At 46.6% G+C, this 26,289-nt stretch overlaps 1 protein-coding gene across 6 annotated transcripts in view; it reads left to right on the plus strand.

Annotated features, from left to right (window-relative positions):
* The first annotated feature begins 613 nt into the window (after positions 1–613).
* LOC114768435 (protocadherin alpha-3-like) overlaps positions 614–26,289 on the plus strand; it is a 67,485-nt gene continuing 41,809 nt past the window's right edge. Inside the window, exon 1 of one of the 6 annotated variants that reach the window (XM_028960710.1) lies at positions 614–3,014. In XM_028960710.1, the coding sequence (XP_028816543.1) occupies positions 654–3,014 (2,361 nt within the window). In that variant the 5' untranslated portion in view covers positions 614–653. Of the gene's footprint in view, positions 3,015–3,354; positions 5,882–6,597; positions 9,096–12,861; positions 15,366–15,620; positions 18,081–23,140; positions 25,647–26,289 lie in introns of those variants that run through there. The other 5 variants (XM_028960714.1, XM_028960712.1, XM_028960718.1 and 2 more) reach the window with 5 other exon arrangements.

Genomic DNA, 26,289 nt, shown 5'->3' on the forward strand with positions numbered 1-26,289 from the left:
GACTGTGCGGTGACTCTTCCACAGAATGGTACATGGTCAAGCACTTTTAGAACAGGTACTTTATATATTCACAAAGTAACCTTACATGAGAATGGACAAGAATTTTCTAATTCAATTTAATTATGGTTAAATAATTTTCTACTCTGTGTCATTTGATATTAATTTTTTATTTAAATCTGGAGCTTTCAATGCACAGGGGTAAATTTGTAGCTTTTACTATTGACTTTGAAAGCACCTTGTTACTGCATAAGAGTTCACATTAAAATAAAAAAGTATATAAATATTGTGTGATGCAGAAAATAATTGCAATTTTTAAGGGAGTTGAATACTTTCAAGCCAAATGTGTGTGTGTGTGTGTGTGTGTGTGTGTGTTTGTGTACTGCCTAATTATATTGGTAACACTGAAACACCTTTTATTTATTATCTTCAAGTCGGAAGGTCACAGCACATCATCAAACACCAGCTGCTGACATAGCAGGTGTCCTTCTTTACAATCTGAGGACACGTTTACCGCACAGTGGCGCTGTTCTATCATAAATGCTGAGATATCGTCCTACATAAACAAGGTGTGTGCTTGAGGGATCCACAAATGAAGAAGGGAAGACCCGACGCAGCTGTCACGCAGCTGTCTGCGGGTCCATCTGACAGGCAAAATGACAGAAGGGACAGGAAAGCTGGACAGAACTTGGCGGTCGTGCCTCTATTTTGTAGGCCTGTTTTATCTTTTCACCAAGACGTCGGCTCAGATCCGTTATTCGATTCAAGAGGAATTAAAGGTCGGGTCCAGCGTTGGAAACCTCGCGAAGGATTTGGGACTGGACCTGGAGACCGTGGCCGGTCGGAACCTTCGCGTTGTGACGGGAGCCAGACAGGAGCTTTTTCAGGTAAACCAGAATGGAGGCGCTTTGCTCGTCACCCGGAGGATAGACAGAGAAGCCCTGTGCGCCAAAACAACACCGTGCATGGTGAATCTCAAAGCTGTCGTTGAAAATCCGCTAGCGATGCATCAAATTGCAGTCGAAATCGCTGACGTGAATGACAACGCGCCTGTTTTTTCTGACGAAAACTATAATATAGAGGTGCTTGAATCAGCAACAACTGGAGCACGATTCCAGCTGGAGGGGGCACACGACCCCGACGTGGGACTGAACGATTTGCATTCGTATAAATTAAGCCAAAACGCATTTTTTCGATTAGAAACGGAATCTTTTGGCGAAAATGACAAAATACCTTTCTTGGTCTTACAAAGGTCCTTAGACAGGGAACACGTCGCAGAGATAAAACTGCAGCTGGCCGCTGTGGATGGGGGGAAGCCTCAGAACTCGGGGGTTCTGAACGTGACAGTCATCGTGTCCGACGTCAACGACAATGCGCCAGTGTGCGACAGATCGCAACGTTCCGTGAGCGTTAAAGAAAACGCGCCGGCCGGGACTTTTTTGATCCGGCTTAACGCGACCGATTCCGACGAAGGGGTGAACGGGGAGATCGAGTACTCGTTACGCAGCAAATTCAGAAACGGCGAGTCCGACATTTTTGTCCTAGACAACAGAACCGGGGAGCTTAAAATAAAGGGTCAGTTGGACTTCGAAGAGAACCAGGTGTACGAACTCAAGATTGTGGCAGCGGACAGGGGGTCGGTATCGCTGTCCACGCAGTGCAGTGTCGTTGTCAAGGTAGAGGACGTTAACGACAACCAGCCTGAAATCGAAATCACTTCTTTGTCTGGCCGCATAGCGGAGGACGCGCCGCCGGGTACAGTAGTGGCGCTGGTGGGAATCTCGGACCTGGACTCTGGTGACAATGGACAAATAAAGTGCTTCTTACCTGGCGGTGTGCCGTTCAACCTGAGGCCGTCGCCGGACGGCCACTTTTACTCCCTCGTCACCAGTGAAAACATCGACAAGGAGTCGATGTCGAGTTATGACATCGAAATAATAGCCAAAGATTTGGGGACCCCTCCTTTATGCTCCACTAAAGTAATTCACGTGCAGATAGAGGACGTAAACGACAACAGTCCCCTGTTCAGTCAAAGTCCTTACACTTTCTACGTGACGGAGAACAATAAACCTGGCGCGTCCATATTTTCAGTAAGTGCGAATGACGTGGACGAGGGGGACAACGCGCGTGTCTCCTACTCTTTAGACCGTACAGGTCCCGGACAGGGTATAACATCTTTTCTCAGCATTAACGAGGAAAACGGGACCATTTACGCGCTGAAAAGTTTTGATTTCGAGTCCGTGAAAACGTTCAGGTTCCACGTGATCGCCAAGGACTCGGGAAGGCCGCCGCTTGCCAGTAACGTGAAGGTGAACGTGTTCATCCAGGACCAGAACGACAACGCGCCGGTGATTCTGTCTCCTGTCGGAACCAACGGTTCGGCGCAAGGCGCCGCAGAGATCGCGCGTTACGTGAACGGTGGTCATTTGGTGACCAAGGTCCGAGCCTATGACCCGGATGTAGGTTACAACGGGTGGCTCCTGTTTTCTCTCTTAGAAGTCAGTGACCACAGCCTCTTTAGCCTGGACCGCTACACTGGACAGATAAGGACCCTGCGGTCACTCACAGAGACGGACGAGGCGGAGCACAGGCTGCTGATTGGCGTGAAAGACAACGGGAACATTTCACTTTCCGCGACTGCCACGCTCACGATTAAAGTTCTGGAGCCTAAAGAGGCTTTCGCGGCCTCGGACGTGGAAAGCTCAGTTGCAGACGAAGGCGAGAACCGCCTCGTGTTTTATTTGATGGTGACTCTGGGGTCAGTTTCGGGCCTTTTGCTCATCAGCATAATCATATTAATAGTCATGCAGTGCTCCAAATCTACAGACTATTCGTCGAAGTTCTTGCAGCAGGACACCAACTACGACGGGACACTGTGCCACAGCATCCAGTACCGATCAGGAGAGAAGCGCTACATGTTGGTTGGGCCCAGAATGAGCATCGGTTCTACTATAGTTCCTGGGAGCAATGGGAACACGCTTGTTGTACCTGATCGTCGCAGGACAGCGTCTGGAGAGGTAAGAGGTTGCTTTATTATTAGATATTTTTTACCAGAATGTGTTGCGTTTTCGTTATATTTATCACTGTCTTACTATGGGGCCGGATTTTTATTATGTGTTTATCATATAACAATTTATAATTAGGTAAATTTTTAGCTTTTTGGATCTTTCTTTAACCGCGCGGGCTGCGCTCAGTGCGTGATTACAATTTCCCAGGAACCAGGAGGGTTATTACCATATCGGGGGGGTGTATGGGTTTTATAGCTGAGCAAAAAGATACCAGCAGGCCATGAGATGTCAGTGCAACACAAGGAATTTAACGGGTCCGGGTCCACCCCATCCTCCGCGCCGACGCTGACTGCGGGCTGTGTCGAGATGGGTGCGCTTTTACCAAGCGCGTCTTGAAGGTCTGTGGAGGATATTTGCGTCATCTGAACAAGAGGATGAATCGATTGTATTGATCTTTGTTTATTAGGAAATCTTTTTTCGTGCGACCTGGAACGCGGTGAACCGATTAGATAACGATGGGAGACGGAAAACAAAGACGCGGGTTTGAGCGCGTGTGCGCTGCTCTCTTTGCATCGTTGCTGCTCTGCGTCGGACAGCAGGCTTTCGCGCAGATACGGTATTCCATCCCAGAAGAAGTCAAGGAAGGGAACGTTGTTGGAAATATAAGCAAGGATCTGGGTCTCGACGTCCATACCCTGACGGAGAGACGCTTTCGTATCGTGTCCGGGTCGAAAGACGGGCTTTTCCAGGTGAACCAGAACAATGGAATTTTACGCGTTCAGAGAAACATCGACAGGGAAGAGCTGTGCGACAGTAACAGTGAGTGTTTGGTTAATCTTAAGATTGTAGTCGAGAACCCTTTAGAGCTGCACTACGTTGGAGTCGAGATAACAGACGTAAACGATCACGCCCCGAGCTTCCAGGAGAAGGAGAAGCGTCTTGAAATAGCAGAGAACAGGCTGGCGGGGGCACGGTTTCAGCTGCAAGCCGCGCGCGACCCCGATATCGGAACGAATACAGTCAGGTCGTACAAGATCAGTCAAAACGAGCATTTCGATCTGCAAGTGAGGGAGAGGGAACAAGAAAAAATCCCTTATTTAGTACTGCAGAAGCCACTGGACAGAGAAACCAGATCCGTGCACAGGCTCGTTCTAACAGCACTTGATGGCGGGAATCCTCCAAAATCTGGGACCCTCAATGTCACAATTTCTGTCCTCGATTCGAACGATAACCCACCGATATTCAGTAAAGAGCTTTACTCCGTGACGATACCGGAAAACGTCGATTTGGGAACGGTTGTATTAAAAGTTAAGGCCACTGATATCGACGAAGGTCCGAACGGGGAAATAGAATACGTCTTTGGACCAGACCTGGACCCGATCATACGTAACATTTTCGCATTAGACTCTATTACAGGTGAAATTCAAGTAAAAGCTCCTCTTGATTTTGAAGACAGGGAGGTATTTAAAGTGGACGTTCAGGCGATGGATAAGGGACAGCCCCCATTTACGGTCGAATGTGGGGTTATTATTAAAATTTTAGATGTCAATGACAACACGCCGGATATAGAGGTGACGTCCCTTTTTAATGTGGTCTCGGAAGACTCCAAACCCGGAACAGTCATTGCTCTAATCAGCGTTTTAGATAAAGACTCCGGGGTTAACGGGAAAGTCACGTGTAGCGTGCCCGCGGACGTCCCTTTCGAGTTAAAATCGTCTGTCCAAGACAACATGTATTCCCTCGTAACTAAAGGCCACCTAGACAGGGAGACCACGGCGAGGTATGACGTCACCATCACTGCCAGCGACTTCGGGCAGCCGCCCCTTTCTGCGTCAAAAACCTTGAGCGTGCAGGTGGCGGACGTGAACGACAACAGACCGGAATTTCGACAGAACCAACTCGAGTTTTATCTGCCGGAGAACAACGCGCCGGGTGCGTCCGTATTTTCTGTAAGCTCGTCCGATCTGGACCTTAACGAAAACGCCGCAGTTTCCTATCAGATAGTCAGGGGCCACGGTGCGCAGGACGAACTCGCGTCTTTCCTCAACGTCAATTCCGAAAACGGCGTGATTTCCGCGCTGAAGAGCTTCGACTTCGAAAAAGTCAAAACGTTCAAGTTCCAGGTGCGCGCTGTGGACTCCGGAAGCCCTCCTTTAAGTACCAACGTCACGGTGACAGTGTTCATTTTGGACCAGAACGACAACCCTCCGGTTATCCTGTCTCCGACCAACGCGAACGGCTCTGCTGAGGGTGTCGAGGAGATTCCACGCAACGTGAACGCCGGCCACCTGGTGACTAAAGTGCGGGCTTACGACCGTGACGTGGGATACAACGGCTGGTTACTGTTTTCTTTACAATACATCACAGACCACACCCTTTTTGGGCTGGACCGCTACACGGGACAGATAAGGACGCTACGTTCATTTACAGAAACCGACGACGCAGAGCACAAGATGGTCATAACTGTGAAGGACAATGGAAACGTGTCACTTTCAGCTACAGCTACTGTGATCATCAAGGCCGTAGAGCCAAAAGAAGCATTCGCCTCTGCCGACGTTAAAAGCACGCAAGAAGATGGCGAAGAAAACCACATGACTTTTTACCTGGTCATAACTTTGGGAACAGTGTCCGTGTTGTTCATCATCAGCATCGTGGTGCTTATCGCCATGCAGTGCTCAAAGTCACCCGACTGTTCATCAAAGTACTTACAGGACGCGAACTATGACGGGACCTTGTGTCACAGCATCCAGTACAGGTCTGGAGATAAGCGCTACATGTTAGTTGGGCCCAGAATGAGCATCGGTTCCACTATAGTTCCTGGCAGCAACGGGAATACTCTAATAGTACCAAACCGGAGAAGAAGACTTTCTGGGGAGGTAAGAAACGTTTTTAAATATTTGGTTATTGACGTTAATTTGCAATTACAATAAACGTTTAGTTGTGGGTTCACTGCTGTGTTTATTTACTATTTTTATGACATAATTTTTAAGTGTTATCGGGGATTATAAGGTTAAGGTGCGGTTCTGAATCACCATGGGAATGGTGATTGTGTCGTGGAAGCCTGTTCATTTTCACAATTTACTGCACACCACATCAGGATGAAGACGTTTAATTTACCCGAAAAACGAGTGTATACAGCAGCTTATCCTTTAATTCTTCTCATGGCTTTTGGTGTTACCTTCATCTAGCATGTGATGTGCGTATTTTCAGTCTGCAGCTTCTCACGTTCTCGTCATCCCCCTTCCGAGCACATGCAAAAAATGAATAATAAATAATTAAACAAATTAATTAATCAATCAATTAATCCCTAATTCTAAAGTAGGTTAAAAATTTTCGGCTAATGTATTTAGCCTTTCGGTGAAGCGTAATAGTCAGTTCATGTGGTTCAGAATTAAAACCAGGACACAGAAAGCTCAAAATGCAAATTAAACGAAATGTGTGGGTAGCGGCACGGGAGCTGTTCTCAAATGTGGTTCTGAATTTCATTTACACCACCCGGTGTCAGTATAATCCCACAATTCCCCCTCCGCTTTCCCCCCACCTTTCATATCACACCCCTCCTTTTACAATCCACTTTACTTGCACTACAGGCGCAGCGGGTTCTGTGTTTCTGGGCGGATGGTGGCGAGACCCGGAATGGTACGAATAACTGCTCGACATATTGGCACATACTGATGTTTAGGCAGGAACCGGTCTCGTCGTGTTACGTGTTGTAAAGAAGCGTTGGAGATGAGAAGCGGAGGACAAAGGCGCAAACGGGGCTTCTGGTGGACAGCTTTACATTTTTCCGTCCTGCTCTGCCTGCGCGAGCAGACGTCGGCACAAATCAGGTATTCGATCCCCGAGGAAACGAAGGAGGGATCCGTCGTTGGAAATGCCGGCAAGGACTTGGGACTTGATATCGGTACATTATTGGACAGGCGGTTTCGCATCGTTTCTGGATCCAGGGACGCGCTCTTCGAGGTAAACCAGAACAATGGCGTCCTGTTCGTGCACAGAAACATCGATAGAGAGGCGCTGTGTGAGGGCGGAGGGGCTTGCGTAATGAATCTTAAGATTGCGGTCGAAAACCCTTTGGAGATCCACTACGTCAGCGTGGAAATATCGGATGTTAACGATCATTCCCCTGCGTTCCCTGACAAAGAGAAGCGGCTGGAAATTTCAGAGAGCACCGTCACAGGAGCGCGTTTTCAGCTCCAAGCCGCGCACGACCCCGATGCGGGAATAAATTCCGTCCGGCATTACAAATTAAGCCCGAACGAGCATTTCGATTTAGAAATAAGAGACAGGGGAGAGGACAAGCTGCCTTTCCTCGTGTTACAGAGGCCGCTGGACCGGGAGCAGCAAGACGAACATCATTTGCTGTTGTCGGCTGTGGACGGAGGGAACCCAGCTCGGTCCGGGACTCTGAATATCACAGTTCACGTGCTCGACGCCAACGACAACCGGCCCGTTTTCGGTCTAGATGTGTACTCTACCGAGTTGGATGAAAACGTGGAGCCCGGCACCATTGTAATTCAAATCCACGCGACTGATATAGACGAAGGTACTAACGGGGATGTTGGCTACTCGTTTGGCAGCGACGTAAATCCGAAGGTGCGCGACGTTTTTAGCTTGGACACTGTAACGGGCGAGATTCGTGTTAAAGGTGACATAGATTTCGAGAAAAATGGCATTTACAAACTGGACGTTCAGGCCTCGGACAACGGACAGCCTCCCATGACTACTGACTGTCGGGTTATAATAAAGATTCAGGATGTCAATGACAACAAACCGGAAATAGAGGTGACGTCGCTGTCAAATGTCGTGCCGGAAGACGCTAAACCAGGTACGGTTATAGCGCTTATTAGCGTCACAGACAAAGACTCCGGCCTGAATGGTAAAGTTCAGTGCGTCCTGGTCGAAAATACGACATTTGAGTTGAAGCCATCGGTTCAGGATAACATGTATTCACTTGTGACCAGAGCGCGTTTGGATCGAGAGCGCGCGTCGCGTTACGAGGTCACAGTGAAGGCCACCGACCTCGGCGTGCCGCCGTTGTGCGTGTTAAAAATGCTGAGCGTGGACGTATCAGACGTCAACGACAACAGGCCAGAATTTTCACAGAACCCGATCGAGTTGTACTTAGCAGAAAACAACGTTCCGGGTGCGCGCGTACTCACCGTGAGCGCGTCCGATAAGGACGCGAACGAAAACGCCGCGGTGACGTACCAGGTCGTCAGAGGGGATGCGACGCAGAACGACGTGGCCTCTTTTGTAAACGTTAACTCTGAAACGGGCAGCGTTCACGCGCTGAAAAGTTTTGACTTTGAAAAGACCAAAACGTTCACGTTCCACGTGCTCGCCACGGACGCCGGTGTCCCCCCGCTGGGCAGTAACGTGACGGTGCGCGTTTTCATCCTCGACGAGAATGACAACCCTCCGGTGATCCTGTCTCCGGCTAACGCCAATGGCACTGCGGAAGGAGTGGAGGAGGTGCTCCGCAACGTGAACGCCGGCTGCTTGGTGGCGAAGGTCCGAGCTTATGACGCAGACGTGGGGTACAACGGCTGGTTGTTGTTTTCGCTTCAGGAAATTACTGACCACACTCTATTCGGTCTGGACCGCTACACGGGGCAGATAAGGACCCTTAGGTCCTTCGCAGAAACAGACGAGCCTCGCCATAAACTTGTCGTTTTGGTCAAAGACAACGGGAACGTTTCGCTCTCAGCCACGGCGACCGTCATCATCAGGGCGGTGGAGCCTAAAGAGGCTTTCGCAGCTTCAGACACCGAAAGCTCGATTAACGACGAAGAGGAATATGACGTCTCGTTTTATCTGACCATCACCCTGGGCTCAGTTTCAGTCCTGTTCCTCATCAGTATAGTCGTCCTCGTAGCCATGCAGTGTTCGAAGCCTGCGGACTATTCGTCCAAATATTTACAAGAAGCGAATTACGACGGGACACTCTGCCACAGCATCCAGTACCGATCCGGAGACAAACGGTACATGTTAGTGGGGCCCAGAATGAGCATCGGTTCCACTGTAGTCCCAGGCAGCAACGGGAACACTCTGGTTATACCGGACCGGAGGAGGAGCGCATCTGGAGAGGTAAGGCACTGTTGGTTTACCCATAGAAGCTAGGGTCAATTTAAAAGCATTCTCACATTTAATCTATGTGACCTGCTTCATGTCCACACTCCTTCTCGTACTCATCGTATTGTTCCTTCTGTCTGTCTTATCTCCATGGTGAACAGAGCTTTCAGTGACTCTGCTGCTCGGCTCTGGAACTCACTTCCTTTTTTAAGTCACGGCTCAAAACTCGACAGCTTAAACTTTGCTTTGACAAAGATTTTAATTGTTGCTGATTATACTTTTTTTTCTGTGAGATAACCTTGGCTTTTAGAAAGGCGCCCTGAAATAAAATGTATAGTATTATTATTTGTTTATATTCTGGAACAAAACACGTCTAAAACACGTGACAAAACTTCGTTTTTTGCTTTTTTTTTTAAACAGTAAAACAGTAACGTGAGCTGCTTGAACCACGTTAAGTAACCAATTTATTAATAACTCCTCAAGTAAATATGTCATAATAATAATAGATTATCCTATTTTTTAAATAATAGATTTTCCTAATTTTTTCATTGCGTTTAGTCAAACTTGCTGCTGCGTTATGTTTTCTAAAAATGATGCCATGCTTTGAACGGTCCACAAGGTGTCAGTGCAAGGTTTCTGTAAAAAATTAACAGGCGTTCAGAGCCTGCCCACCATGAATTACGTAGCCATCGTTCACATTCCGTCTCCGCGAAAGCTGGTGGTTTGACTGAAATGGGAAACGGGTCCCTGACGCGTGGATGATACTGAGAGCGGGACCAGAAATGGCTCCTGAAACATCTGCACCTACCAGATAAGGTCGAGTACACGCTGACTTTCGGATTTTTGCCTGGAAACGATGGGAAACGGAGGACAAAGGTGGTGCGCAGCTCTGCGCCCGTTTTTACTACTGTGCTTGGTGAAGGAGTGCGTCTGGGCTCAGACACGGTACTCCGTTCCGGAGGAGGGGAAAGAGGGGGCCGTGGTTGGGAATATTGCGAAGGATTTGGGTCTCGACGTGAGTTCGCTGGCCGAGAGGCGCTTTCGCATCGTTTCTGGGTCGAAGGACGCACATTTCGAGGTAAACCAGAACAATGGGGTGTTGTATGTCCAGAAGCGCGTCGACAGGGAGGAGCTGTGCGGTGGCAGCGCGTCCTGTTTAATGAATATTAAAATCGCAGTTGAAAAACCTCTGGAGATACACCACGTTGTAATCGAGGTCGTAGATGTTAACGACCATTCACCGAGTTTCCCGGAGAAAAACCTTCAGTTAGAGGTACCGGAAAACACGGCTCGAGGGGCTCGCTTTGAATTACTTGCCGCTCGCGATCAAGACGTCGGAATCAATTCCATTCATAATTATAAACTGAGCCAAAACGAACATTTCGAGCTAGAATTAAGAGATAATGGAGAAGATGATAAAATCCCGGTCTTAGTTTTGCAGAAACAACTGGACCGGGAACATACTCCGTTACACACGTTCGCTTTGACCGCAGTGGACGGTGGGACTCCACACAAATCCGGTACTGTTAACATTACAGTTACGGTTCTTGACACAAATGATAACCGACCTGTTTGTAGTCAATATGAATATTCTGTCACATTAAGAGAAAATGTCCCTGCAGGAACAAGCGTAATGACAGTAAAAGCCAGTGACGCAGACAGCGACCTGAACGGACAGGTCGAATACTCACTAGGTAGAAATATAAAGCGCAAGGTTCTCGACATATTTGAGCTTGACAATAAAACGGGTGAAATACGTGTGAAAGAGCAGGTTGATTTCGAAGAAAACGAGATTTACAGGTTAAATATAAAGGCCTCGGACAGAGGGCAGCCGCCCCAGTCCGTAGACTGCCGTGTAATTATTAAAATTCTGGACGAGAATGATAACAGCCCCGAGATTGAGGTGACGTCGCTGTCTAACGTAGTACCCGAGAACGCAAGGCCCGGAACGGTCATTTCTTTAATAAGTGTGACTGACAAAGACGCAGGGGAGAACGGCCAGGTCACGTGCAGCTTGTCTGAAGGCGTGCCCTTCGAACTCCGGCCGTCCGTTCAACAAAATACTTATTCTCTGGTAACGAAGGAGAATTTAGACAGAGAACGGGTGTCCGACTATGACATCGCGATCAAGGCGACGGACCTGGGCCGCCCGCCCCTTTCGACGTTCAAAACCGTCCGAGTCTCAATATCTGACGTGAACGACAACATGCCAGAATTTTCCCATGATCCCCTTGAGCTGTACTTGCGCGAAAATAATGCGCCCGGGGCCTCCATATTCACAGTTACCGCCACTGACAAAGACTCGAACGAAAACGCATTAATCTCGTATCACATATTGAGAGATGGCGCGATGAAGAACGACATGGCGCCGTTCCTCAATATTAATTCTGAGAACGGAAACATTCACGCGCTTAAAAGTTTTGATTACGAGACCATGAAGACGTTTCGGTTTCAAGTGGCCGCAAAAGACTCCGGAACTCCGTCACTCAGCAGCAACGTGACGATAAACGTGTTCATTATGGATGAAAACGACAACGCCCCGCTGATTCTACATCCGCTCAGCGCGAACGGCTCTGCTGAGGGCCTAGAGGAGCTTCCGCGCAACGCCAACCCAGGGCACTTGGTGACTAAAGTGAGGGCCTATGACCCGGATGTTGGATACAACGGCTGGCTGCTTTTTTCACTGCAGGAGGTCAGCGACCATACTTTGTTCGGTCTGGACAGATACACGGGTCAAATCAGGACCCTGCGTTCGTTTTCAGAATCAGACGAGGCTCAGCACAGACTGGTCATACTGGTCAAGGACAATGGGAACGTTTCTCATTCGGCCACAGCTACTGTGACAATAAAGCTCGTTGAACCCAAAGAGGCCTTTGCAGCTTCTGATGTCAAGACGACAGTGAACCTTAAAGATGAACCCAACATAACGTTTTATCTGATGGTCGCTCTGGGCTCAGTTTCCGGGCTTTTCCTCATCAGCGTCATTGCTCTGGTGGCCATGCAGTGCGCAAAGCCTGCAGACTCTTCCTCCAAGTACCTACAGGACACGAACTACGACGGGACACTCTGCCACAGCATCCAGTACCGATCTGGAGACAAACGCTACATGTTAGTGGGGCCCAGAATGAGCATCGGTTCGACTATAGTCCCTGGTAGCAACGCTAACACTCTAATACCTGATAGAAGAGGAAGATTTTCTGAGGAGGTAAGACTTAGGATCTATTATAATTTATGCTGTTTTACATTTTTTTATTCTTATTTATGAACACACACGTGTCATTCTATTAATATAATATAATATAATATAATATAATATAATATAATATAATATAATATAATATAATATAATATAATAGAATAGAATAGAATAGAATACTTAGAATGCGACTGGAAAGATTAGTGGGAAGTTATTTGACTAAGCAATTTCTAAGAAATACAGTTAGGTACATCAGATGATAAATTCACATGGTATAATTTGAATCATACTACATCTAGAGTAACATATAATTTTTAATAATTTAGCACGAAGTAAGAAACGAATGGACTAACAATGTTTTTTTCATATGTCACTGTCCATGGTTCTGAAACGGATTTCAACAATGGCTGGTAATTCAGAAAGCTTGTGGGATGAAGTGATTCTTTCTAATAATTATCAGTCCGAAGCTCGGTTCATAGTCCTTGTCTGTTGGTGTCAGTATTATACAAGGAAATGATTTGGTGGCCCAGAAGCCCAGCCCCTCTCCCTGATGGCTCTGCAGCTCTTTTGTTCGTCACAGGCTGCGAGGCAGAGAGGCTGCTGGTTTTAATGTTCAAATTTCATTTGGCTTGAGCTGCAATTTGGGGGAGTTTAAACCATGCTGCGTTTACGTTTACCTCTTTAGCAGTCGGAGATATTTTTGAAACCGCCGTCTGGTGATTTATTCAGGAACGATGGGAGACGCGACGCGGAAATCGGACCCTGCGTGGATTTTTCTGTGCTTTTCTCTGATGCTGTTCGGGGAACCGACATTGAGCCTGACAAAGTATTCCGTTCCAGAGGAGGTGAATGAGGGGACTGCGGTTGGAAACGTCGCGAAGGATTTGGGTCTCGACGTCCGCGTTTTGTCGGAGAGACGCTTTCGCATTGTTTCGGGATCGAAAGACTCGCTTTTTCAGGTAAACGACCACAACGGCGTTTTGTATGTGGGTAAAAGCATCGACCGGGAGGAGCTCTGCGATTCCAGCGCTGCCTGCTTGATAAACTTGAAAATCGCTGTGGAAAATCCTCTCGAGATTCACTACGTGGACGTGGAGGTGGCAGATGTGAACGATCATTCTCCGAGCTTCCCCGAGACGGAGCTGCGGTTTGAAATTGCCGAGTCGACCCCCGCCGGGGAGGCTTTTCAGCTGCAGCCTGCGCGCGATCCCGACACCGGCCAGAACTCGGTTCGCTTTTATAAATTAAGTCAGTCCGACCTGTTCGAACTTGAGCTGCGAGACAACGGCGAGAGCGCGAAGATACCGTTTTTACGATTAAGGTCGGGTCTGGACAGAGAATTGCAGTCCACACATCATTTGGTTCTGACTGCAGTCGATGGCGGCAGCCCGCCGAGATCAGGCACCATCAACATCACCGTTAGTGTGCTGGATAACAATGACAACAGACCGGTATTCGATAAAGACGAGTATGTGGTCGACATAATGGAAAATATTGCCACCGGCACGGTCGTGATTCGGGTCAACGCCACAGATCTGGACGAAGGTTTAAACGGGGAGGTGGTTTACGCGTTCGTTCGAAATTTAAAGAGGATCGTGTACGAGATTTTCGATTTGGATAAGAACACAGGTGAAATCACGGTGAGGGGAAGCGTCGATTTTGAAGAGACTGAAATCTACAGGGCTGACGTTGCAGCTTCGGATAAAGGCCAACCACCCAAAACCACCAACTGCAAGGTAGTTATAAAGGTAACTGATGTGAACGACAACGCGCCCGAGGTGGACGTGACGTCACTGACCAATTCCGTGCGCGAAGACGCAAAACCGGAGACGGTTGTGGCGCTCATTAGTGTTTCAGACAAAGATTCCGGGGACAATGGCAGAGTAGAATGTACCCTGTCAGAAAACGTACCTTTTGGGTTAAAACCGTCCTTTAAGGATAACATGTATTCCTTAGTAACAACGAGTCGTTTGGACAGAGAGCGCGAGTCCTCTTATGAAATACAAATCAGAGCCAAAGATTTCGGTCGGCCCACGCTGCGCTCGTTTAAAAGCCTGCGAATTCAGATTTCAGATGTAAACGACAACTGCCCAGAATTTCCACAGAACCCTCTCGAGCTCTACCTGCCGGAAAACAACGCCCCCGGCGCGTCAGTATTCTCGGTCAGTGCCACTGACCGCGATCTACACGAGAACGCGCTGATCACGTATCGTCTGGTTAAAAGTGACCCCGCGCACGGCGAGTTGGCGTCCTTCCTGAACATCAACTCGGAGAACGGGAACATCCACGCCATGATGAGTTTCGATTTCGAAAAGCTCAAGTCGTTCCACCTCCTGGTAGAGGCGCGAGACTCTGGGACGCCGCAGCTCAGCAGCAATGTCACCGTGAACGTGTTCATTCTGGACCAGAACGACAACGTCCCCGTCATTCTGTTTCCCGTCAGCGCAAATGGCTCCGCTGAAGCGGTGGAAGAGATTCCTCGTAACGTCCACGCGGGTCACCTGGTGACTAAAGTGAGGGCCTGCGACGCGGATATTGGGTACAACGGGTGGCTGCTGTTTTCGGTACAAGAAATCACCGACCACACGCTTTTCGGTTTGGACCGATACACGGGACAGATAAGGACTCTTCGGGCGTTCACGGAGAGTGACGAAACGCGCCACAAGCTGGTCATACTCGTGAAGGACAACGGCAACGTGTCCCTCTCCGCGACTGCTACAGTGATCGTTAACGTGGTGGAACCCAGGGAGGCTTTCGCAGCCTCCGATTTTAAAAGCGCGGTGAAAGATGGCCACGAAAGCGACGCAACGTTTTATCTGATCGTCACCCTGGGATCCGTTTCTGTGCTGTTCCTCGCCAGCATCGTTATCCTGATCGCAATGCAATGCTCGAAATCGACGGACAATTATCCAAAATACACGCAAGAGACCAATTACGACGGAACACTGTGCCACAGCATCCAGTACCGATCCGGAGATAAACGGTACATGCTGGTTGGGCCCAGAATGAGCATCGGTTCCACTGTCGTGCCAAGCAGCAAAGCGAACACTCTAGTCGTAGGTGATGATAGGAGGAGAACGTCTGAAGAGGTAAGATGTTCTCAGTGTTCCACACACTCACTTTTAAAAATGTATAAATATCGTAATTCAAAAATTTAAAGGAGGATATCGAATTATTGGATGATTATTATTACACGTTCATTTATTTTTAACAAGATGCTGTGCATTCGGGTTGTATTTGTGCGCCAGATGGTGCCAGTGTTACACAAGGCAACGCTATTTATGTTCAGGTCCAACCCTGTGTGGGCTGTCTTATAATGCTGCTCTGCTGGGGACACGGGTGGAATTCGCAGTTTTGTTTCAGTTTACCAGCGTAAGCAGACCGAGCCTTGTGCAGATTTTTCTTTTACACCCTTGAGCAATTGAAAATAGGACATTGGTGAGACCGGGTCATGAGCTATGGGTATCGTGGAACAAAGACGAGCGGCGACGGCTTTCCTGCTTCTGCTTTGCTTGTGGAATCCTGCTTTGGCGCAAATAAGGTACTCTGTTCTGGAGGAAGTAAAAGAGGATTCGGTGGTCGGAAATATCGCCAAAGACGTGGGTCTCGACGTGGGCAGCTTGGAGGAGCGTGGATTACGCATCGTGTCCGAGCCCACGGACGGTCTTTTCCGCGTAAACCAGAACAATGGCGCGCTGCATGTGCGCAGCAACATCGACAGAGAGGAAATCTGTGAAGGCAGCGGTCCGTGTTTGATTAACCTAAAGATGATCGTGGAAAATCCTCTGGAAATGCACTACGTTCAGGTCGAGGTCGTAGACATAAACGACCACGCTCCCAATTTCGCGGAACAACATCTTCTTCTGGAAATCGCGGAAAATAAAGCTCCAGGGAACCGGTTCGAGCTTCAGAGCGCCCGCGACCCCGACGTGGGAACCAATTCCGTGCGTAATTACAAACTAGGCTCAAACGAGCATTTCTCCCTGGAGCTCCGAGACAGTGGGGACGAGGAGAAAATACCCTTGCTGGTTTTAAAAAAGCCCTTAGACCGAGAACATGCGTCTCAGCACGCACTGTTCTTAACCGCGATAGATGGCGGGACCCCCCCCAAATCAGGAGTTCTTAACATAACCGTCACGGTTTATGATATAAATGACAATCACCCCGTGTGTGGTCGAGATGTCTACGCGGTCTCCATAGCTGAGAATGTGGCTTCCGGAACGACGATAACGACGGTGAACGCCACCGACGCGGACGATGATTTAAACGGTGAAGTGGTTTATTCCTTCGGTCGAAATATAAAACGCAGAGTGCTCGATGTATTTGCGCTGAACGAAGTTACCGGTGAGATTACAGTGAAAGGACCGATTGACTTCGAAGAAAATGAGGTTTACCGCGTAACGGTACAGGCGTCCGATAAAGGGCAGCCTCCGATGACCACGGACTGCAGGGCCATCATAAATATACAAGACGAGAACGACAACGCGCCTGAAATAGACATAACCTCGTTTTCCCGCGTCGTTCCGGAAGATACAAAAGCCGGCACGGTTATATCAATCATAAGCGTAAAAGATAAAGATTCAGGGCTGAACGGTAAAGTCGTGTGCGCTGTACTAGGGGATGTTCCATTTGAACTGAAACCATCGTTCCAGGGAAATATGTATTCCTTAGTTTCCAAAGGGAGTTTAGACCGAGAGCGCGTGACGCACTATGACGTCACAATACAAGCGACTGATCTCGGCCAGCCCGCTCTCTCAGCATTTAAAACCCTGAGCATCCAGGTTTCGGACGTAAACGACAACAGCCCGGACTTTGCGCAGAACTCGCTCGTGTTCTACCTGGAAGAAAATAACCAGCCTGGCACGCCCATATTCTCCGTGAGCGCGTCAGATAAAGATTTAAATGAGAACGCTGCGATCTCGTACCATATCGCGAGAGGTGAGAGCAGCCGGAATGAATTGACGTCCTTTCTGAATATTCATTCAGAAAATGGAAAAATCGTTGCGCTCAAAAGCTTCGACTTCGAAACTGTGAAGTCGTTTCAGTTCCAAGTTGTTGCTACAGACTCTGGGACTCCTCCTCTGAGCAGCAACGCCACAGTGAACGTTTTTATTCTGGATCAGAATGACAATTCTCCAATCATCTTGTTTCCTGTCAGTTCCAATGGATCCACTGAGGGAGTGGAGGAGCTTCCCCGCAACGTTAAAGCCGGTCATTTGGTAACTAAAGTGCGGGCGTATGATCCAGACATTGGCTACAATGGGTGGCTGCTATTTTCATTGCTTCAAGTCTCTGACCACACTCTTTTTGGCCTGGACAGATACACAGGGCAGATAAGAACACTCCGCTCATTCACAGAATCAGACGAGGCGGAGCATAAACTGGTGATTCTGGTCAAAGACAATGGCAACATTTCACTCTCAGCAACGGCTACACTGCTGGTCAAAGTGACAGAGCCTAAAGAGGCTCATGCCATTTCTGATGTGAAAAATGAATCGGAAGTTGATGAGGAAAACAATGTCACATTTTACCTGATAATTACCCTGGGATTGGTGTCACTGCTGTTCCTCATCAGTGTTGTCATTTTAGTGGTCATGCAGTGTACCAAGCGCACAGACTGTTCTTCCAAGTACTTACAGGATACAAATTATGATGGGACTCTCTGTCACAGCATTCAGTATCGGTCTGGAGACAAGAGATACATGTTAGTTGGTCCCAGGATGAGCATCGGTTCTACAATAGTCTCTGGCAGCAATGGGAACACACTTATTCTACCGGATCACAGGGGGACAAAGACTAGAGAGGTAAGGTTCAGTTTTATTTTTTTTAAAGTAATGATGGCTGATGCCCTTCCTCTCAGTCCAGGCTTATACTGGGTAACCATCACCCCATGTCATTGCTCTATGACACTAATGTTGATATGAGATATATAAATAATATTGATATATTTTGTTATCTTTCACTTGAACATCATGTACAGTGATAAACAACAATTCTTGTAAAGTCTTGTCGATGAATGCTCTTATTACGTATTTGCAGAAGGCTAATGTGAAATGATCCCCTTTAGTGCGGCATGTACTTTAAGCTCTCCTACACACAGAGAAATGGAAGTACCACTGTGTACCTATATGGGTACAAATGCTTGTTGCTGGGGCAGGACCCTTCTGAAGAACATTACTGTACCTCTTCTAACGTTTTTGTACTCTAGTCACGTGTACCCGTGTCACGTCCCCGTCTAGGGTGTTGGGAAAAGTGACGACAAAAGAGAGGGATGTGGGAGGTGGGAATACACATGCACAAGACCAGAGAGAAATATTGTGCATTTATTTGTGAGAAATGAGCAACCAACCAAAACTGTGTGTACACAGAGTGCTGTACATAACATCAACAACTGACAGGAGGAACAACACACACACACACACACACACACACACACACAAAAGGAGATGCTATACACTGTTAACAAAAAACCCAACAACAACCAACACTAACCACTCTAGCACTAGCATGCAACACAGGCTTTTCTCTAACTTTTCTCCAACACTGCCAAACTCTCCTCTCTGTCCTCCTCCGACTCAACAACAAGGGCCCCGTCTGGTGGCTGGAGTTGTCCTTAAATGTTCCTGTCTGAGTGATTGGTAGACTGATGATGAGTGGATAGGTAGGCGGAACCATCAATCCCAAACTCCACCCAGCCAACAGCCTGAAAGGGAAACACACATGGAAGTCTTTTCCTCTGTAACACTTCACATACAAAGTACATTGAAATACAAATCAATCAAATCTATTCAGGTTGCACAATTGGATGGACATGGATTTTGATAAATAAACTAATGCTCAATCTTGGTAGAGGAATGGCCAGAAAAGGAAGAAGTGGGCAGATTATACAACAATTTTCAACTGTACATACATGGCATAATCAACTAAATACACATATTTGTATGCATGAACATGACAGTCAAAATACAGTGGACACAAAATATTTCTGTGTAACACCCAACATGGTTACACAGAATAGGCATTTCACCCTCCAAAATAGTGGGATTTTTTCAGCATGGACATGACCAATGACAATCTTTTCTGGTCATACTTCACCCTATTTACTATTGGAAAGGCAAAATATTCCACTTCCAGTTTATTTTGAAATCTTCTATTCTTCTTCTATTTCTTATTTGTATTATTATTATTAATAATAAGAGGCAGTGGTGGCCTAGCGGTTAAGGAGGCGGCCCCGTAATCAGAAGGTTGACGGTTTGAATCCCAAGCTGCCAAGGTACCCTGAGGTGCCACTGAGCAAAGCACTGTCCCCACACACTCTTCCCAGGGTGCCTTTCATGGCTGTCCACTGCTCACCAAGGGTGATGGTTAAAAGCAGAGGACACATTTCGTTGTGTACACCGTGTGCTGTGCTGTGTATCACTCCCCTTTCATTATTATTCTTTTCTGAAAAAATTATAAAACTTCACACAATAATCCGGCCCATATACAAAAGGTGTGCTTATGCTTTTATAAGCATTCCGCAACTCCGCTCTCACGTCCATAACTCAATATACCGCATCTCCATGACCCCCTGTTTTTCATCCCTTTTTTTCCCTATTCACTTTAAATGGTACATTTAACATGTCCTTGTTTCCTCATATTTCAACATATTGACATGAAACTAGGTACACACCTTCATCTGAAGTCAACTTTATTTCTTCTTTCCCCCCCCCACTTCTCCTTTTTCACTCTTTTTTTTTTATCCCTCCATCCTCCCATTCACTCTCATGCATTTTACATAGAAACAGTGGTCACACTTTCAGCCCTCCAACCAGCACCCATTTCACCCATTCATCCAATGTAACCAATTCAACCACAGTCAACCTTTCTCCACTTATCCCCCTATCCACTAGTCCTTTTTCATCCCTCCATTCTCTCATTAAGCTCTATGCATTTTACAGAACAACAGTGGTCATACTCACTGATTTCTAACCATCACACATTCCATTTATGTTAGCATGCTTGCATTAGCATACTAATTTTGAACATGGTCCAAACATCACCAAATGTCACGTGACACATCGTGGCCACGCCCTGTTAGCATTTTTAATGTTAGCATGCTATCATTAGCATGTAATTTTTTTTCCTCTCATCTGTTAAACTTTTCAATTTCACCTACTCCACAAATTAACTAATTCAACAATGATTACACTCTTCCCCTCCTATCCTTTCATCCTCTTGTTATGTAACCTTTCGTATGGCTTTCAAGGGGTATACTTGTGCTTTTATAAGCAAACTGCAACTCTGCCCGCGTATCACACCCATTTTTCTTAACTTTTTGATAAGCTCTAACGTCTACAATTTTTATCATAGACACCTGTAACTCAATATACCACATCTCCATGACCCCCTCTTTTATTCCAAAGTGACCATGCCTAAACACCTCTTTTTCATCCCTTTTCCCATTCACTTATTTACATTCACACATTTAACCTGTCCTTGTTTTCTCACGTCACCATATTGACAACTTTCACCCATTCATCCAATATGATCCTCTCATTAAGCTCCATGCAGTTTACAGAGGATCAGTGGTCACACTCACTGCCTTCAACCACCACACATTTCATACATTCAACCAATGTTGAATGTGCTTTGCTCAGTGGCACCTCAGTGGCACCTTGGCGGATTTCAGATTCGAACCGGCAACCTTCTGATTACAGCTGCTTCCTTAACCACTAGGCCACCACTGCCCCACTGAATAACTAGCACCTGAGCACTGGACTGAATGACTACAGACCTGTCACCTTGACATCTGTGGTCATGAAATTCCTTTTGGGGCAGTGGTGGCCTAGTGATTAAGGAGGCGGGTCCGTAATCAGAAAGTTGCCGGTTCGAATCCCGATCCGCCAAGGTGCCACTGAGGTGCCACTGAGCAAAGCACCGTCCCCACACACTGCTCCCCGGGCGCCTGTCATGGCTGCCCACTGTTGACTCAGGGTGATTGATTAAATGCAGAGGACAAATTTCACTGTGTGCACCGAGTGCTGTGCTGCTGTGTATCACATGTGACAATCACTTCACTTTACTTCAACCGCAATCAACTTTTTTATACTCATGCCTTTTACCTCCTCTTCTCCTTCTCATCCTTCCATTGAAGCCTATTCATTTTACAGAGGAATGATGGTAACATTTTCAGTAAGTAAAATAGTTGACATCCCAAATGGCAAAAATTGAACTTAAGTCATTGTGGCCACGCCTTGTTAGCATTTGTTAGCATTGCTAATTTCTGAACATGTTTCAAATTTGATCATGCTCTAAACATCACCAAATAATATCTTACATTTTCACCAACTTAACTAGTTTAACAATGACTTCACTCTATTTCTTTATAAATTTTTCCTTTCATCTCTTAAAGTTTTACAATTTCACCTATTCCATGAAAATTAACTATTCAACAATGATTCAAATCTTCCAGTTTTTTCATCTATTCTTTTATCTTTTTACAATTTTAACCCTTCCACAAAATTATCTAGTTCAACAATGATTCCACTCTTCCAGTTCATCCTTTCATCCTGTCATTATGTAACGTTTTATGACTTTTCAAGCCAAACTCGAAGTTTGTTCACAAACTTCCCTATTCTAGTTAAATTTGCAAATGCTATATGCTTCTGTTCTTGTGCTTCACCGATCACTAATTTCATAACAAGTGCGTGATGTCAGTAGGGAAACTTACGTGACATCAAAGTAATCCAGTTTATTAAAAGGACAATGATGGAATGAAGTACAGCATCTTAACTAAATGAATATGATTGATATCTCAATCGATATCTGTCACCAACGTTCCCTGTAATAGAAGGCACACAATTTGTACTTAAAATCTTCACACTCAGACACATTAAACCCTCATCTTTTCAAGATGATATGTATCATAGTTCTTTTTAAAGAAGCAAAGCAGAAGGTGATGATCACCAACAATGTCAAAATAAAGCTGAATACGTTGTCTTTTAATAGTTGTTCCACACTTGGTGCTCTATGTTGGACTGATTCCAAAGCAGAGTCTTCTTCAGGACTGGGTTGTTCTACAATGTCATTGTTGTCCCTTCAAGTGAAAAAGTTCTGGTTGTGTCTCCTATTAACATGCTGTCTGAAGGAATGATATTTTGAAAAGGATTACTGACAGTCTTTCAAACCACACGTGATGCTGAAATTAGGTTCATGTCCATGAACAAGTCCAATATGTTGAATAAATTTTGTAAGGGTTAAAGTTCTGTGCACTTTTGTTCAGTACAATAGATTAATAATATGAGTTACAGGTTGACAGCTTCTCTCCATTCAACAAAGTCTGGACAAAAACAGTATATTTTGTATGTGTGTGGGGGAGATTTTTCTGGTAAATTTAAGGCCGGTAAATTTAAACATGCCTCACCCATCTGTTTACTGTGAACAACTACGCAGAGATTGTACTGAATATAATTTAAAAATAAAACTTCTTCATTAAGGTGAATTTACTGTGTTTTTGCTACTGAGATATTTTTCTATTTAAACTTGATGTACACAGTAAATGTTTGGGTTCACTCTGTATTTAGATTTTATATTCACTTGTCCGCTGGAGTTTGTTCAGGATGCAGTGGTCAGTGATGAACCTCTCAAGGTGGTGATGTTCAAGTATGATTTTAATGCAGGCGATATGTTAGACAGATATACATATATCTATATAACATATAATGTTTAGTTATTACAAATACATGTGTGGACATGTTTTTATGCAAAACACATATTATCGTCTAAAAAATAACGGTCCTTTCTAGATTAGCCCAGGCGGTGTCAGCATTACACAAGGAAACCCTGAACACTGGACGCTTTCTCCACCTACGGGCGGCATTAGTCTGTTCACCACGCTGTGCGAAAGATGTGTTTCTTCTTCACCGGCAGCCTCGGGACAACACTGTTTCAGACGATTATGAATACGAAACGTTTTTGGTTCTGAACTTCACTGGTATCGCGAGGTTAATATGGGTGGATGTTTTGATCCAGGGATGTACAACGGCAGACAAAGGCGTGGACGGATGCTGTGGTGGACCACGGCGCTTTTCTCGTCGCTGCTGTGCGTCGCGGAGCTGGTTTTAGCGCAGACCAGGTATTCTATTCAAGAGGAGGTGAAGGAGGGAAGCCCGGTTGGAAATATCGCCAAGGATTTAGGCCTCGATGCTTCTGCTTTGGTGACGAGGCGATTCCGCATCGTCTCAGGGTCGAATGACGACCTTTTCCAGGTAAACCCGAACAATGGGGTCTTATATACTAACAAGAGAATAGACCGAGAGGACGAGTGCAGCGGCGACGGCGCGTGCGTGATCAATCTGAAGACCGTTATCGAGAACCCGCTGGAGATCCACTACATAAGCGTAGAAATTACGGACGTCAACGACAACGCTCCGTCATTCCCGGAGAACAACGTGCACTTAGAGATTCCTGAGAACACCCAGCCGGGCGCGCGCTTCGAACTCCAGTCGGCTCGAGATCTGGATGCGGGGATCAATTCCGTCCGCCTGTACAAGCTGCGGCAGAACGAGCATTTCCAGTTACAGCTGAAGGACAGCGAGGACGAGGATAAAATTTTATTTTTGGTGCTGGACAGGTCTTTAGACCGAGAGAAAAGCGCTCAGCACGTTTTGCTTGTGACGGCGTCCGATGGGGGAAATCCTCCTAAATCGGGGACTCTGAATATCACGGTGACGGTTCTGGACACGAATGATAACAGGCCCGCGTTCAGCTTGGAGGTGTACTCCGTTACGCTGCGAGAAAACGCACCGATCGGCACGATCGTGACGACGGTGAACGCTACGGACGCGGACGAGGGTCTGAACGGAGAGGTGGAATACAGCCTGGGGAGGTCGTTAAAGTCGAAAACGAACAACCCATTCGGCTTAGACAGCGTCACGGGGGAGGTTGTCGTGCGAGGGCAGGTTGACTTCGAGGAGAATGAGGTTTATCGGTTAAACGTTCAGGCCACCGATAAAGGAACGCCCCCGATGACCGTGGACTGCAGAGTAATCATTCGAATCCAAGATTTAAACGACAATAAACCCGAGATCGAGATCACGTCGCTTTCCTCCGCGGTTTCAGAAAGCTCGAGGCCTGGCACGGCAATTTCTCTCATCAGCGTGACGGATAAAGACTCGGGGCTGAACGGGAAAGTGTCCTGCTCGCTTCCCGACAGCCTGCCGTTCGAATTAAAGCATTCGGGACAGGAAAACCTCTATTCTGTCGTGACGAAAAGTCTGCTCGACCGCGAGGTCCTGTCGCACTACGACATCACGGTCACAGCGACCGACCTGGGACAGCCTCCGCTGTCCGCGCGCAGAACGTTCTCCGTGAAGATAACGGACATCAACGACAACAGCCCGGAATTCTCGCGCAATCCCCTTTACCTGTACGTGGCGGAGAATAACGCGCCAGGTGCGTCCGTGTTCTCCGTGAGCGCATCTGACAAAGACCTGGACGAAAACGCACTGATTTCGTACCACCTCGTTAGGGGCCAACAGAACGACTGGTCCTCTTTCCTAAATATTAATTCAGAAAACGGCAACATTTACGCGCTTAAAAGTTTTGATTTCGAAACAGTGAAATCTTTCCGGTTCCACGTGGTCGCTAAGGACTCGGGAGCTCCTTCGCTTAGTAGTAACGTGACGGTGGAAGTGTTCATTTATGACCAGAACGACAATGCCCCCGTGATACTTTACCCAACCAACAGCAACGGCTCTTCTGAAGCCACCGAGGAGATACCTCGAAACGTCAACGCGGGCCATTTGGTCGCTAAAGTACGGGCCTATGACCCGGATGTTGGATACAACGGATGGCTGCTCTTTTCTCTGCAAGAAATTAGTGACCACACCCTGTTTGGGTTGGACCGCTATACAGGGCAGATACGGATGCTTCGCTCATTTTCAGAAACGGACGAGGCTGTGCACAAACTGGTCATACTGGTCAAGGACAATGGCAACGTCTCACTTTCAGCGACAGCGACTTTGACCATCAAGGCTGTAGAGCCCAAGGAGGCTTTTGCAGCAGATGCCAAAAGCACAGTCGCGCAGGAAGAGGAGAGCAACATTACATTTTATTTAATCGTCACCCTGGCCTCGGTCTCGGCCCTGTTTCTGCTCAGCGTGATAGTTTTAATAGCCATGCAGTGCTCCAAATCAGCAGACCCACCATCTAAGTACTTGCAAGATTCAAGTTATGACGGGACACTGTGCCACAGCATTCAGTACCGATCAGGAGATAAAAGGTACATGTTAGTGGGGCCCAGGATGAGTATCGGATCGGCCATCGTCCCCGGCAGCAACGGGAACACTCTGGTTGTACCCGATCGTAGGCTGAGGCCACCTGGAGAGGTAAGACCTGCTGGGTTTCATTTAAGACTCAAACTGAACTAAAAAATAGGAAGAAAAAAAAAAAACATCTAATGAAAACATTTCAGACGATGCACGCGAAGTAAAAACCTTAATAAATGCGATGTAAAAACCTTAATAACCACTGACATGTAATTGTGGTATTAATGCTGTAAATGTTTATAGCCGCGTACTCTGGAATTTCTAAAATAAATACTTACATTGTTACGTTTGTTCGTTCTGCATATTTAGTAATAAGTAGCAACGGAAGGTATAGCATCAATCGTTATTAACTAATATATATATATATATATATATATATATATATATATATACACACACACACACACACACACACACACACACACACACACATATATATATATATACACACACACACACACACACACACACACACACACACACACACACACACACACACACACACACATATATATATATATATATATATATATATTTTTTTTTAACAATAATAAAGTTTGTATATCAGTATTGACAGAATTTGGGAACATAACAGCAGTAGACCAAGTGGTGTCAGTGTTACATAAGGAAATTCGCTCCAGACCCTCCCCTGCTTCGGTGAGGCGGTGGTGTTCAGCGGCAAATTTATTTTCCTCGAAGAGGA

Source organism: Denticeps clupeoides, chromosome 18 (genome assembly GCF_900700375.1).
Source record: "Denticeps clupeoides chromosome 18, fDenClu1.1, whole genome shotgun sequence".
Taxonomy (NCBI): domain Eukaryota; kingdom Metazoa; phylum Chordata; class Actinopteri; order Clupeiformes; family Denticipitidae; genus Denticeps; species Denticeps clupeoides.